Below are 14,838 nucleotides of genomic sequence, written 5' to 3'. Positions count from 1 at the left end.
CCCTACTACATATATTGTATAAAATGAAGTTGCATATTTAACTGGGCCTACAATATCATGTAGGGCGGCCTAAAGCCTTTATACATACCTTTTTTTTTTTTGATAGAATACTAAGCTATTCAAATAGCCTAGTAATTGTTGGCATGATTTTATAAATCATGTTGTAATGTTAAACATACATGTGGCACAGTGAATCCTCAGGATTAACTGTATCTGTGGATGGCTACCTTAGTGACTACCTTAGTAAGCAGTGGGGGGTTTATATTTGCTAATAATATGTTGGATTCATGTTAAGACTTTAATTTTTGAAAAAACTTTAAAAAATGAACAATAATTTGCCGGTTAGGAACCAGAGGGTCGCTGGTTCAAGTCCCCTTACGGTCCGAAGTACAGTGTGGACTGGTAGCTGGAGAGATGCCAGTTCACCTCCTGGGCACTGCCAAGGTGCTCTTGAGCAACGCACCAAACCCCCACCTGCTCGGGGCGCTCCTCCAAGGAGCAGCCCCCTCACTCTGAGTATGTTTGTAATTCAGGCCTGTGTGTGCAACTGTAGTAACAGAGTGAAAATTGTGAATTTCCCCATGCGGGATAAATAAAATGTATTCTTCTTCTTAAATTGTCCAACCTTAAAATGTAGCATCATCAAACATCCGCTACTGATTGGAGGCATTACCTATGCGTTATTATGTTAACATCAGTTTAGAGCATAAGCTCAGCTGAGCTCAGTAAATGAGGGCAAATGAACCTAGCAAAATCTAATGATCTTTTTTGTAGGCTCTGCATCCCAGTGGACTCGGTCCTCTGGCCAGGCCACACCTTCTCCCAACTTTGAGGGTGGAATTCAATCCATGGTGAGTCAACATGTCTTTTCTTTTTGATAGTAGAGATGCAACAAAAGATTGTTAAAGTAATAAAGTAAGTAAGTAAAAGTAAATTGCAGTAGCAAAAACAGGATGCTACATTCACTGTCATTCATGCGTCATCTATTGCTGTCTCATTGTCCATTCTTCTCTGTAGCCAAGTAAAATGGAGGACCGTCTGGACGAAGCCATCAATGTTCTTCAGCGTCACGCCAGTGGACAAGGAGGGCCAGGACTGGCTGAGATGCAGAGTCTGCTCTCGTCTAGCTTAGGGTTGCCTCCAGCCTTCACCAGCGCAGCACTTGGATTGGCCAGTCGCCTGCCTGGACTGGTGAGATGAATAAATAACAGCACAGGAAATCTATCCATCCACAAATGACTGAATGAAGTTTGATATTAAAAATTAAAGAGAGTGGTATACCTGTTTTTTGCTTTCATGCTAGTACAACAAACTTCTGATAAGATCCATGAAACACTGTTAAATTGTTTTCCTGAAGCTGTCCGGTCACCATGAGGACTCTCCTGGTCTGCCCTCTAGTGGAGGACTTATGCATGGTCACCATGGCCCCGCATCTGTCCAGCCAGGCTCTCAGCCTGAAGGTTTTACCGGTAAGACTTTCTGTTGCTCTCTACTCCTCTATTTATTTATTTAATGTCAGAAAGGTTGGTAATACTTTGCCATCATTGGATGTCAAAGTGGCAATCCTTAAGATTTCAGCTCTGATTGATTTGGTGACACCCTATTTACTGGTGGTAACAGCAAAAGCGGTTTAATACTAGAATAAAACAAACTATTGTCTTTTTGATGATAATAATAATAGCCTTGTTCCATCATTCTGTGAGCAACTGTGGTGTGATTTTATGCACCTGGTCACACCTGAGTTTGTGAAAGTAGTTGGTTACCTCGCTGAAAAGTTGGAGGCGTGCAGCCTGCAACTCTATAAAATGTTTGGTTTGCATTAGCAGTAACTTTTAAAAAAACAAAACTTTTTTATAGGGAATGATGCCACAGACACTGAGTTTGTAATACTGCAAATATATAAATATTGCAATGCTTACATCAGTGGGCCATTGGCTTAATCACCATTGTGTTACCTCATTCGGCGATAGATGGTGACTTAACAGACACATTTAAATGAAAGTCTTCAATATTGCCACTTTAAGTAATCTTTTTTTTAGTTCTTTATGTATCTCATTCAGTATCCTTGTTTCTGAACTCTGTGCAGCCCTGTCCGGAAGCCTAAATCGCTCCAGTGGTTCTGATATCAAACGAGAGGACAAGGAGGACGATGAAAACTGCTCCATCACCGACAGGTCAGAGGACGAGAAAAAAGACGCGAAGGCTCGCCTGGGAACAAGGTGTCTAAAACCTTTTTTTCACACAATATTTATACTCCATCACTGCATGATATTTCATGGCAAATAATGCTGCTGTGGTTTAAGTATAATATGTGTCAGGAAATGGTCTTTCAACCTTCTAGAAATGATGATTTCTAGTCATTAATTTCTTATTTAATTCAATCATAAAATTATGGGCACTAGTCTATTAACAATGAATACAAATTAAAAAAAATTTAAATTACAAAAGGACTTCAGTTGTGCCCCTTTTCTTGCATGGTAAGAGAGGATGGCCCGTTATAAACGTATTGTTGTTTCTAAAGGTGCTTTTACTGTGTAGTGTTAAAAGATTCATCATCTGTTAAGTAGGATACCTCACTAGTTGGAGCTGTCATTTGACTTAAAGTGCTCATATTATGCTCATTTTCAGGTTCATAATTGTATTTAGAGGTTATATCAGAATAGGTTTACAGCAGTAGCTAGGTAAGACTACTAGCCAGTCAGAAGCAGAGTATGAGGGCGTGCCACGCTAGCTGCTAGGCGAGCATTATAACGTGTGTAACAAAGTGACGCACGTTCATCACGGAAGTAAAGGCTGGACTACAATAGAGCTGTTTGGAGCAGTTTGTGAACAGTGTTTTCTGGTGGAGATGGTAAGTCCCTTTGGGGTGGACTTTGGACTTTTTCACTCTGTAAACCTATAACATGCACAAAAAAGATATATAACACAATAAAGGAAAGGGAAAAAAGCCAAAAGGAATAATATGAGCACTTCAAAAAAAGTGAAAGTCTTTTTCTAAATCTGACATCCTTACAGGGTTAACATCAGTATCAAATCTAAAGGTTAATGAACAGAAAATGCCCTAATCTAGTCAGCAAAAATACAGACAAAAGACAATTTCAGAGCCAATGATTAGAAGAAAATTTGGTTTACACAGTTTAAACCAGATCAACACTTCATTAAAAGGGAATTCAATTTGAAAGTAATAAAATCACAATTATAAACACTGCTACAGTTGTCGATCACATTATCTCACATGCTATTGTTTGTCAGCGAGTTTCATCTTCGCTGGTTTTCCACATTGTTGATGCAGTTTTTTTCTGTTTGGAATATGTTCTCTTTATTCTTTACCAACATTTCGACCACAAGAACTAAGTACAGTTGGTTTCTTGGCTGTGCTGGAGTTCAGACGTTGCATCTCACACAAAGTTGTTACTTTTTAATCTTTTTCATCATTGTCATTTACTTAAAAGTTCTATATACGACATTCAGAACCACTAAATGTTGCGCTGGAGCACCAACATCTCAGACCAAAACAAATTGGTGCATTGGCCACACACATGCATCACAATCACATGCACAAACATGCATTTGCGGCTGGCCCAGCTACCAAAACAAAGAACAGAGAAGCTCTGATTACAACAAACACAGAAGGAATGTGACTTCATTCTCTGCTCAGGACGCCATTAGTCCACTATATCTTTACATAGCAATTAGTTGTTTGCTGCTATATTAATGTTCTGAATGTTGTGTATAGCACCTTTAATCTTCATGGTTCCTTAGATGTGGTGGAAGCTTTAAGTTCCTGATTCTGTTCCTGACTTTAGTTCCTGGGGCTCCATTATTCCTGGTACTATTTGGTCAAAAACTGACCGATTGCTCGGGCCAAACCCTAATGTGACCCACATTTGTAGCAGTGTTTGTAATCGTCATTGAGTTACTCTGGAATTGTATCCCTTTCCACGTGATGTTGACATCATTAGGAAAATGTATTGCACACCATAATTGGGAAGTTATTATCAGTGAACTGTACCCATACTGTTGTTTCATTCCCTCCTCATCTGCCATTGGCTAGTCTGGATGATGAGGAAGACGATGAAGATCTACCAGTGGAGGTAAAGGCTGAGCGGGAGAAAGTGAGGAGGCAGGCAAACAACACCCGTGAACGGCTACGTGTGCGGGACATCAACGAGGCTTTTAAGGAGCTGGGCCGCATGTGTCAGCTCCATCTGAGCCACGAGAAACCGCAGACCAAATTGATCGTACTGCAACAGGCCGTTAACGTTATACTCAACCTGGAGCAGCAAGTTCGAGGTCAGTGGGTGTCCAGGGAGAAAGGAAAAGGAGGGGAAGGGCCTCTTTACAAAAAACTCCCACATGGCTTCAATTCCACCGCTCCTGACTGATGTGCTGCTAGTCATATTAGATCTTTTTAAAATGACTTATGGCAATTCATTTGACTCCACTTGTGGTGGTATTAACGCTGGTATTAAGCAGGAATAATGGGAGTTAAAGCAGTTTTTGCAGTCCATCCTAAAAGTGATCATCAAAGTAAGGATATGGGATAAGGAAATGAAGCTGTGTGACTGTTTTTAAGACATGCCCATTCTCTAGTTCATCTTCTATGGTTTTCGTCCTCTGGTAACACATACAGGACTGCTGTTTGTTCTGATACAGTATGTGTTGCCTTGTCTTATAATTGGCCGTCTGTTTCCGCTGTGAAAAGGCTTACATGTCTCTCTGCCTCGCCCTTCCACTGTATTAACACATCTTTTTGTGTGCTCATTTGCTTTTTCCACTGTTGCCTCATTAAGCTTTTAGTAAACTATGAAGTCATTTTAATTTCAACGTTATTTCAGCATTATAATGTCTTTTTAAACCTTCCAAACATAGTGTACCTGTCTATACACTGGCACTCTGGTTAGCATGAAAGCAGGGCTGTCGTCATGTGTATTAACCTGTCTTCAGCTTTGTTGCAGTTCTCTGTGTTGCATGTCCCAGCCTTTCAAGCATTAACCCTTTAATTTTGCCACCCTTTTTTTCGCGAAAAACCTTATTGTTTCTCCATTCACTCCCCTGTCCTCTTGTCATTTTCTTTTTACAGATATCAACAGTGACCACCTCTTCCTCATATTCAGATAAATACATCTCCTATTGCTGATGTATTTAACACAATGCCCTCAGCCTCTCCCCTTGGCTTTTTCTCTGTGGCTCTTTTTATGTTGGCAGAAGGTGTTGCTTCCTCTCTCTCCCTTTCTCTCTACCTCTTCATAACTCCTCTCATTCTGCTGGACAGTCACCATATCCCCTCAACTTCCATCCTGGACCTCAGTGACCAAAAGAAATTGTTTGTTGGATAGACTTCAGGATGGATTAATTAGACCCGGTCGCTCAGGTTGATTGTATCTTGATCTCCAATATATTTGTTCTTGGTTTGAATCATTTAGTGTTGCGCTTACTCAACCCACAACACTTAAAGTTGTGACTCATTGAGATAATATCCATAATTTTAAAAAGATGTATTGTTTGCATACTGTAGATCCTGAAAACTTTTCCCATCCATCCGCTCCCTCTCTTGCAACACAGCCCACTCCACTGGTATCTTCTTCAGCATTTCCACGGGTCTCCTCTGGGTGATTCTGAGGAGGAAAAATACTAAGTTAAAAGTAATATTATAGGTGAAAAACCCAGTTTTAGTGAGAACATCTAGCCCAGGTTCAGCGAGGGCTGTGATTTGGGTTTGTTAACCAGCCCCTCCACCCCCCACTTCTCCTCCTGGCTGCAGCAATGTCTCGGTGACCGATGAGAACCTGACTGCCGAGGAGAAGGAGCAGAGGGAGCGTGAGCGCCGCATGGCTAACAACACTAGGGAGAGGGTGCGCGTGCGTGACATTAACGAAGCCTTCAGAGAGCTGGGCAGGATGTGTCAGGTCCACCTGCAGAGCGACAAGGCCCAGACCAAGCTTATCATCCTGCAACAGGCTGTCCAGGTCATTATGGGCCTGGAGAAGCAGGTGCGAGGTAGGTCAGCCGATACAGGAAGGTCTGATCCACATAGACAACCAACCATCTCTTATCATAGCTGGACAAGTTGCCAGTCATTCACCTATAGAAAAATCTCTTCTTATATTGTTCTCGCTTACTGTGTGGCATTCACTTTGGCTTTCTCTTCGCTATTTGCTCGTATGACTTTGAAAAATGGAGATGAAAGGGAGAATTTGAGGAAGTATATCCCTGCTTTTCTGCCAAATGCCTGCATTTTTCATCTTACTTTTCATTTTCCTGTCTGGCTTTCCCCTTTTTCTGTTCTCCCTGTCTATTGTTGACCGTTTGTATGTTCACAACTCAGCTTTAAGGTATAAAAAGATGTGCTCCCTTACTGTTTTTAATCTATGTGTTGGTCCTTTTTTCAAAGAGCGTAATTTGAACCCAAAGGCTGCCTGCCTCAAGAGGAGAGAGGAGGAAAAAGTTTCTGGCGTGGACCCCCAGATGCAGCTTGGTGGGGGTCACCCTGGTCTAGGAGGAGATGGACATATGTAATTCTCAGGTCAGTCTACAGAGTTTGTACAGTGGGGTTTGTGGTGCCTGCAAGATAATAACAATTTGCATGTTTCTGTTTTGTGGAAAGATATTCATTCATTGTTCTCCTTTCTCTTCCAGTTCCTGTTGATTGTACAGCCCTTAGAACACGTGGCCTTAATCTATCATTGTCATGCATCTCAGTGTGTGTTAATCAACTTTTGGAAAGCACACACGCACACACACCTCATTACTGACAAAGCAGGTGGCCACATTCCTGACTATGAATACAAAAGTAACAAGCACACTCTTACAGAAAGAGGGAAAATGTATTAATCTTAACATGACAACACTTTGAACCGAGGACACCGGTTTGGAGACAGTGGAAATTGGACATAAGGACATTCTTATGATCGTGTTTTTGTAAGACATTTTGAAAAATTGCTTTACGTGTTGGGAGCAAAACTTTGTTTGGATCAAATGAAACTTTTTGGATCAACTGCTTGTGTGAGCAGAGTTAGGATTTGTATTGTTGGATGATTATTGGCATTCCCATCTGAAAAGCAGGTCTTACATTCTTCACAGGCAAAGAGGGACAACTGGGTTTATATCTTATGATTGAACAAAACCCGTTTTAAACATGCGCCCAAGAGGCCTAATGCATAGTGTTAAGATAAAATAGCCATCATCATTATCTCCTTTTGTGATGACTGAATTACAGAGGCAGGTTTGGAGACCTCCAGCAACTAACTGGGCAATCAGAGAGACGACTCCTTTTTTGTTGTTGGTATTCTGGTATTTCTAGATGTATTTTTTTTTATTTTTTATTTCTTGCTTTGACTAAAAAGGTGCCACAGTCACTGACTCGCATGTGGTGGGTAATTTTTTGTTTATTCTTAACTGTGGATCCCTGAATCGTACCTCTCTAAGTCCTGTACATCTGTTATGGTCACTGCAATGCAAGTGACACAGAAAGAAAGACTGCCAGAGAGAGACCCTCCACCGACACAGACATGAGCAAAGACTCGATACAAATCCAGGAGCCACAGCGATGTTGAATCAAATGTGCCGATGCACATCTCAGCCGATTGGATTGGAGTGTACAGATGTCATCCTCACTGCTCAGCTCCTTCACCCTCATGACTGTCACACAGCCATGTGGTCAGCCAGTGTCCCATCAGTCTGCCCCTGTCAAATCATACCTAAAGACTGTTACAGCATTAGGAACTTACTAAACTTAAGTCTCAAAGCAATTTGTATTGTGGTAAATCACATTTTGCGAGAAGGCAGAAATAATTGGGTATTGAAAGGGATCATGAGTGTACTTGCTACCCTGTAGAGAATTTACTTGCCATTAATGGACTTGTTTTGGTTGTTGCTGTGTTTTGAGCATTTAGTGTTTTTTTTGTTTTTTTTCTCCCCTTTTGAACAATTGCAAAGCCTGTTGTAAGGATCTTCCTTTTGTAGAATTGATTTATCATTGCTTTTTGTATTGTTTTTGTTTTTTACTTTGTAAGATAGTTGTATGACTTTTGTTTATATCATTTGGAATGCTCTTTCTTTTTTTGTTTACATTGTTTAAATGTAAGACGACTCTCAATTTAGATTCCAGGAACAAAGTGAGGTGTTTTCTTTTGTGCCAGGTGCTTAGAAATGACAAACTTCTGTAACATCACATGTTGTGATATTGCTCTCTTTTTTTTTTTTGAAGAAAAAAAAAAAAATGCATGTTTCAACACAAACCTGTCAGACCAGTTGTAATTGGATTGTTCTGGTGATTGCGACAGTTTTTCTTAAATGAAACAATATTTTTCTTCAGCACACCCCCCTCTTCACTCCCTGATGTCCAGCTCTTTGCTGAGCTTGTTGATTAGTTTGAGGCAGGGGCAGTAGGGGCGGTCTGCACAATCTGCAACATAATTCACTGTTTTGTCAGGATCTGAAGCATAAAACGAATCAAAAAGGGTGGCCTTAGTCATTTTCCTGACTTTGGGAGTTTTGATAATGGTTACTCACCAGTGCCTGAATACGTCTCTGCTACATGGTGGATGATGTTGCATTTGAGGATTTATAGGTTGTACCTTTTTTATAATACAGATGTATAAAAACATATATACTTCTGTAACATCTGACAGTGTCTCACAACATCTAAATGAAGAATTACACTCATTGATACAGATTGCTTCAGTGTCTGTCATTAAATGTAAAATGACTAATAACCTGGTCTTCAACTTTGACGCTGAAAACTGCTTAAAATTTTTCATCTTTTATGTACTGATTTTGTTAAGTATAATTTTGTCCTTGACTGGCATGTGCATTGATATGTATGTACAGCTGTATGATATGTCAGCTTTATCATTGTAAGCTGATCCTGATATGTAACAGTATTTGGTTTTCCACCTGTCATTTTATCACAAATCTTGCCCCACGGACTAGCCCAAAACATTATTTTCACAGTCAGTCAGTTAATCTAACCTTTCTGCAGAAAAATGTGGTGTTGTTGTGATATGAAAATCTCTACTAAAGACTTATACTTTTATTTCTTTACATGAAAGATATGTCGGGGGAATCCAAGGATCAAAACATGCACCTAATATTCTTTGTTAAGAGACCCTTTCTGTCCTCCACAACAGATGAACTGCTACAAATCTCTCTGTCTTCACTCATGTTTGGGGACAACATCTATGTAGGCTATGTCCTCAAAGTGCCTCCAGTTTCCTATTTTTTATATATAAAGTAGATATAGAGAACTGTTGTGTATATAACAGTAATGTAGCAATAAATGTGCCATTTTTAATAACAACTACCACGATTATCCAATGTCTTTTTTTTTTTAACCCATAAATTAAAAAAAACCTAATTGCATTTTCCTTTCTGCAATGCAACCAGGTAGTGGTCGATCCATTCAGTATTTTATTTGTGAAACTGACTTGACCCATCTAGTACAGGCCATTCCGGTAACGTTGATTTCATAGTGGCCAGCAGTACAATACCTTGATTTGTCCGCTACGGGGCAGAAATGAGCTGCATGGGACCTTACTCGGAAAAAATATGAACGGTAGTGAACGGGGAAAGACAAATTATTATTTGATTCTGTTTGAATTGAGCCATGGATTACACATATGTTCGTCAGTTCATGTCAAGAAAGTCTCAGTTTATTGTTAAACTGTTGAAGCATAATACTATGAAAATACGTAACTAGAAAGACTCATAGACAGTATATAAGAAAGACTACACACTTCAAGTCGCATGGATGACGTCTCGCTGAATCGTAACCGGGATGTAACGTTAGTTATTCACACTACTAGATGATCTTGCTCGTTCTTACGCTTCTCTGCCGATAAAACTTCACCGGATAAAACGCATCAGGCAAGATAACGTTACAGATGTTGTGAAATAGAGCTAAGTTAGCTAGCTAGCGGGCAAGTTGAGCATCAAGCGGTGACGTAACTTGTGTGAGACGAGAGATGTAATTCACTGAGCGTGTCGGTACACGATCCGTTCTGCACATGCGCAAGATAATACTGTTTTACGTATCCATACGACCTGCACGATCTGTTCCACGCTAGCCTATGGCTAGCCTCCACCGGGAAGCTAACGTTAGTTTAGCTAACAGCTAATTCGGCTAACCGCTAGCTGACAGCTAGATTCAGTCTAAAATAACGTTAACTCAAACGTAATGGGAAAAGCAGGCTACAGCTAAATTAAGACTTCACAGTAATAACAATAAAGACAAGTATTGAGTGATTGTATTTTAAATGAGCACAAGTAAAGTAGAACTGACGTAACAGCTGTTATATATGTTAGGTGTTTGTTATATATGTCAACGTTTATTTTCAAGTTTTATTTTGAGGGTCTTTTAAAGTTATTACATGCTGTCTCAGCTAGCAGTTAGCCGAATTAGCTGTTAGCTAAACTAACGTTAGCTTGGCTGTCGACCGGAAGCGTGGAACAGATCGTGCAGTGTCGTAAATCCTCGTACAACCGCGCATGCGCGAACATTTTGCGCATGTGCAGAACGGATCGTGTACCGACAGAGCGGTTTCACACAAAACTAAGTGGTCATACGACATACGTGCGACAAACTGATAAATTATTTTTTAAATTGACGAACATCATATTTGGCTCAGTTCAAGCGGGATCAAAAAATAATTTGCCTCTCCCCGTTCACTACCGTTCATATTTTTTTCCGAATTATGGTCCCATGAGGTCCACCGGAAAGGGAGGGACTGCGACTTTTATTTTTCGAGTGACCGGAAGTAGTCCACGCACATGCGCTCTACGCGTAGTCAGCAAACCCAAATCGGAAGTTCTTAGCTTTTAAGTTGCACGTCCTGCGTTAGGAGGACATATTTCAGCCAAAATGATCAGTAAAGTAATCGGTCAGAAGTATGTGTCCATTGCCAAATCATGGTAAGATTTCTTTATATCGTACCAGTGGTAAAAGAAGTCAGTATTTCGGTTGAATAATCTCGATGTGTCCTTAGCTTAACATTAGCTTAACGTTAGCCGAGGTCATTGCTTGGGGACATGCTGTAACGTTACCTGTCAGCTAAGATTAGGCTAAAAATGCCTAAAATTACCATTATGATGTAAAAAGGTCAGCATTACTTTTTCTTCAATGGCTATGATCACATAGCAAACGTAATTTCCATATATATATTTTTTATAACCCAGTTTGAATACGTTTAAGCAAAGATTACCAAAGATCCTGTTCTAAATCGTCTCTGCTATTACTAACCGGTTAACGTTACCTAACGTTAGAATCATATTTATTACCAAAGTTAAGTTTCACTTGCAAGAAATGTGCCAATGTATTTGGTGCATACAATAAACATATTAAAGGGAATAAACAAGATGACAAAAGTACTGCTACAGTCAAGACCATCAATATAGAATATATATACTGTATATATTACAATACAATTAAAAAAAGGCAGTAACAAAATAAATATGTACACTATAACTGTTTTAGTAAGGGAAAGAATGAATGCTGTACGGTTTAGAGCAGGATGTGAAAAAAATATTGATCAGGGCATGTGAAAAAAAGTTCACAGTATTTATAATATGTGCAATGGTCGGGGGGTAATAGTCCAGGATGTGCGTTAATGTAACGTGTAGTGACTGAGGGCGGGGGGGTTAGAGAGCTAGCTAACTCCCTGATCTCTGGAGCGGTTATTTTCGTTATGGATTAATCAGAAAGATAATTAGTCCATTCATTATTTAGTCTACAAGAGTCAGGTATTAGGTCAAATTAATGTCCCTAATTCTGGACTTAGTCTAACAAGCTAACTGATGCAAACTGGGAGGAAAAGCAAGCAGCTCTTCACATTTGTGTTTGTGAAGCTTTAACCAGCAAGTCTATTGATAGTTTTACACAATGATCAAAATCATCGACTATCGAGATAAAAGTTGCTCATTTTTGGCATGCATTACTCCAACACTTACTGCTTTACTAGTCAATAGGTGCTTGATGTTTGCTCAGGTGTTTGTCCTAGGGGTATATACACGTTAAATGGAAAAAGACATTGGTAAAATCTTGACAGTGTTCTCTACTCAACAGGATCCCAACTATGACTGTATGGGGCACAGTTGGAGGCGTAGCTCTGGTCCATTTCACAGACTGGCGAGTGATTTTGGATTATGTCCCCTACATCAGCGGCAAATTCAAGAAGGAAGAGTAGTGGCACTCAGGTTAGTCTCAGGAAATGGTAGAAATAAGAGAGGTGTGACAGCATGTGATGAATAAGGACAGCTGAAACGTTATCACATTTTGTTATCAGCATCGTTATTTCTGCACCTACTGTATCTTTCAAAGCCCCAAAACAAGAACAGTGGCAACAGACTTCCATCCAGAGACCACAGGCAGCACAGGGTGAAGGTGTACCTCTGTTGCAGCAATCAGTCCAGTTAACACGTATTGTCTGTGTAGCCACAGCCTAATATCAGCTTGAAGGCTGCTTGCTTGCTAACATGACATAAACTGGCTGGAAGACACCTCAAACCAAATAACCTCAGACTTATCACCCCCTAGCGTTATGGCGGTGAAATGCACCGCGATGCAAAGCAACCCCAACGCAGAACTCCAAAAGGGTCACGACGCCGTAGCTACGGCGTGGAGTTGACGCAGAAGCATAAAACAGCCTTAAGCCTCTATCTGATATAACTACATTGTTGTCTATAAACCATTAACCACACGTCACAGCCATGTTGTTGCATTGGGTGACATACTCAATGTATTTCAGTGAACACGGCCACTGTTTTTAATTCTGAAATAACTTAGAATATAGACATAACCGCATGCACAGGGACACCATTTCTTCTGCATGTTTTCTAGTTGACAAGCTGGGAGTCAAAGAAAGTTGTAACCTTGTGCATGCTTTATACGTTTGTGCTTTTGTTCACATTGGAACTGTTGTGAAGAAGACACAATGTTACAATGTCCCAAGTAGGAAAATTGCCGGACAATTTTTCCAGTTAAACTAAATGTAATGAAACTATGTAAAAGAGGTAAAGGTCTGTTTGTGCTTTTGCACTATATTAATAACTCTGGTCCAACACAGTACTTGAATACCAAGTGCCACTTCTGGTAATTAAAAAAACACTTGAATAAAGACATGGGATGCTTCTCATTAGCAGGGACCAGGAGACTCATGACTAAGGAAACAATTAACAAGAGTGGCATTCACAGACAATAAGCCAGGTAGTTTAGAGGCATCAGGATACCAGAATCCAGGACAGTGGGCTATTTTGAGACCATGTGTAGCAGCTTTGAATAAGACAGGACTTTGTCTCAAAGCTTCAACTGCTCTACTGCCACTTAGTTATTTGGCTCGGAAATTTCAAAATTGATAGTTGTTCAACCCACAAATCAAAGAAAGTTTGCGAAGAGTGTTGAATGTTGAATGAGTTTTGGATAGTGCTTTTAAAATAAAAACAACAAAGCATATAATTTATGAACAAAAAGACAGATGTGCTTTCAAGTGCCACTTCAATATAACTGAACTTGGTGACTTTCCATCCAGCTTTGATTTTATCTGTCGCAGCAAAACCACATTTCTACTGTTTACACTAATGACTTTGTTTTTCCCCAGTCAGGTCAGTGCTGTTTTTTTACACAAAGACTAAAATAATGGACAAGAACTGCTGCAGCCCGTACCTTGCGTGCCAGGCCACTGGAAGCTGTCATCTTCATCCTGCAGCTCAATCAACATTGAACTGTTCACCATCAGCATCCTGTGAAATGCACTGGACTTAGGCATTTCAACATTCCTCAACCAGTGAAAACGTGGATGGAAGGAATATGAAAACACTCATGATAATTGGACTTTTTTTCTTTTCCCACTTAGTTTGGGGGTCCGGTATTTATTTGAATCACCAGTCTCCTGTGTGTCGAACCTGCCTCTCAAATGGAAACATCTTCCCTTCATGTCATACTCTAATTGTTTTGAAAAGTTGAAGTAAAGTATGTGAGATCAGATGTATCCTATATTGTGGATGTGTGAAATTATTTCACTTCCAATGATTTAATGATTCAATATCATGTTAAATTAAAGTGTATTTGTATTGTGAATGTAGCCCCCATCAGTGCAGTTTGGCTACAGTTTGCTTGGATGTAACCTTGTCAGATCACTGAAGGATATAGAAAATGACTAATCCTGAATTGAGCCTCTGATTAGCTGGTATATCCCTAAAGACCATAGGTGACCATTAGGGCTGTGCTCGATTGAAGAAATTCTTAGTCGACTAACACTCATTCAATTGTATCGACTAATCGATTAGTTGATTTAATCGACAGATCTGTAAATCTGAGTTTCTCCGCAAAGAGTCATGCAAAAGCACCACTTTAATTCTTGTGTTTACCAGAGATGTGCTCGTACGTTTCTTGGAAATAAGTCATTCAACATGAAAAAAAGCATACAACATGACTAATCGACTAAAGAAATCTTAGTTGACTAAGACCAAAACGACCGATTAGTCGATTAATCGACTAAGAGGGAGCAGCCCTAGTGACCATAATACAAATATAAACTGTGTTAACAGACATTAGTGAAGGTGATGAAAACAAATCTTAAAAAGCATTAGGACACAGTCCACATATTAAAAGAGTAGACAAACAATTTGGGAGAGATGGTTGTTCCTGTCCTGAATTTTGATTGTATTGTATCCATATAAAAGATGTTTCTGTGTACAAGGCTTACACTTTATACAGGTGTAACTAAAGGTTGCCATGGAGTTACAGAATTGCCACAAATATATTTAATGCAGTTGTAGAAGGATTCTTCAAAGTAAATATAATGCAATAATGTAAAGTGACCCGATTAACGGTATTAGTCCTGG

The 14,838-nt window shown here is 39.8% G+C and overlaps 2 protein-coding genes across 8 annotated transcripts in view; both read left to right on the top strand.

Annotated features, from left to right (window-relative positions):
• Positions 1-9,302, top strand: part of tcf3a (transcription factor 3a) — a 29,582-nt gene extending 20,280 nt beyond the window's left edge. For 2 of the 6 annotated variants that reach the window (XM_031281072.2, XM_031281067.2), the window contains 7 exons: positions 775-851; positions 1,018-1,191; positions 1,358-1,469; positions 2,087-2,219; positions 4,055-4,293; positions 6,395-6,526; positions 6,640-9,302. In XM_031281072.2, the coding sequence (XP_031136932.1) occupies positions 775-851; positions 1,018-1,191; positions 1,358-1,469; positions 2,087-2,219; positions 4,055-4,293; positions 6,395-6,519 (860 nt within the window). In that variant the 3' untranslated portion in view covers positions 6,520-6,526; positions 6,640-9,302. Of the gene's footprint in view, positions 1-774; positions 852-1,017; positions 1,192-1,357; positions 1,470-2,086; positions 2,220-4,054; positions 4,294-5,764; positions 6,001-6,394; positions 6,527-6,639 lie in introns of those variants that run through there. The other 4 variants (XM_031281071.2, XM_031281069.2, XM_031281070.2 and 1 more) reach the window with 4 other exon arrangements.
• Positions 9,303-10,762: 1,460 nt separating this feature from the next.
• On the top strand, positions 10,763-13,987 carry LOC116037407 (cytochrome b-c1 complex subunit 10). 2 transcript variants are annotated; one of them, XM_031281299.2, is made up of 3 exons: positions 10,763-10,911; positions 12,062-12,192; positions 13,597-13,987. In XM_031281299.2, the coding sequence occupies exons 1-2, from the start codon at positions 10,862-10,864 to the stop codon at positions 12,180-12,182; spliced, it is 171 nt and encodes a 56-aa protein (XP_031137159.1). In that variant the 5' UTR covers positions 10,763-10,861; the 3' UTR covers positions 12,183-12,192; positions 13,597-13,987. The 2 variants fall into 2 exon arrangements, with proteins under 2 accessions (XP_031137159.1, XP_031137158.1); XM_031281298.2 differs by having other exon boundaries at positions 10,764-10,911; positions 13,593-13,987.
• The last annotated feature ends 851 nt before the right edge of the window (positions 13,988-14,838 follow it).

This window comes from Sander lucioperca, chromosome 9 (genome assembly GCF_008315115.2).
Source record: "Sander lucioperca isolate FBNREF2018 chromosome 9, SLUC_FBN_1.2, whole genome shotgun sequence".
Taxonomy (NCBI): domain Eukaryota; kingdom Metazoa; phylum Chordata; class Actinopteri; order Perciformes; family Percidae; genus Sander; species Sander lucioperca.
This window is presented reverse-complemented; position numbering and strand designations above follow the sequence as displayed.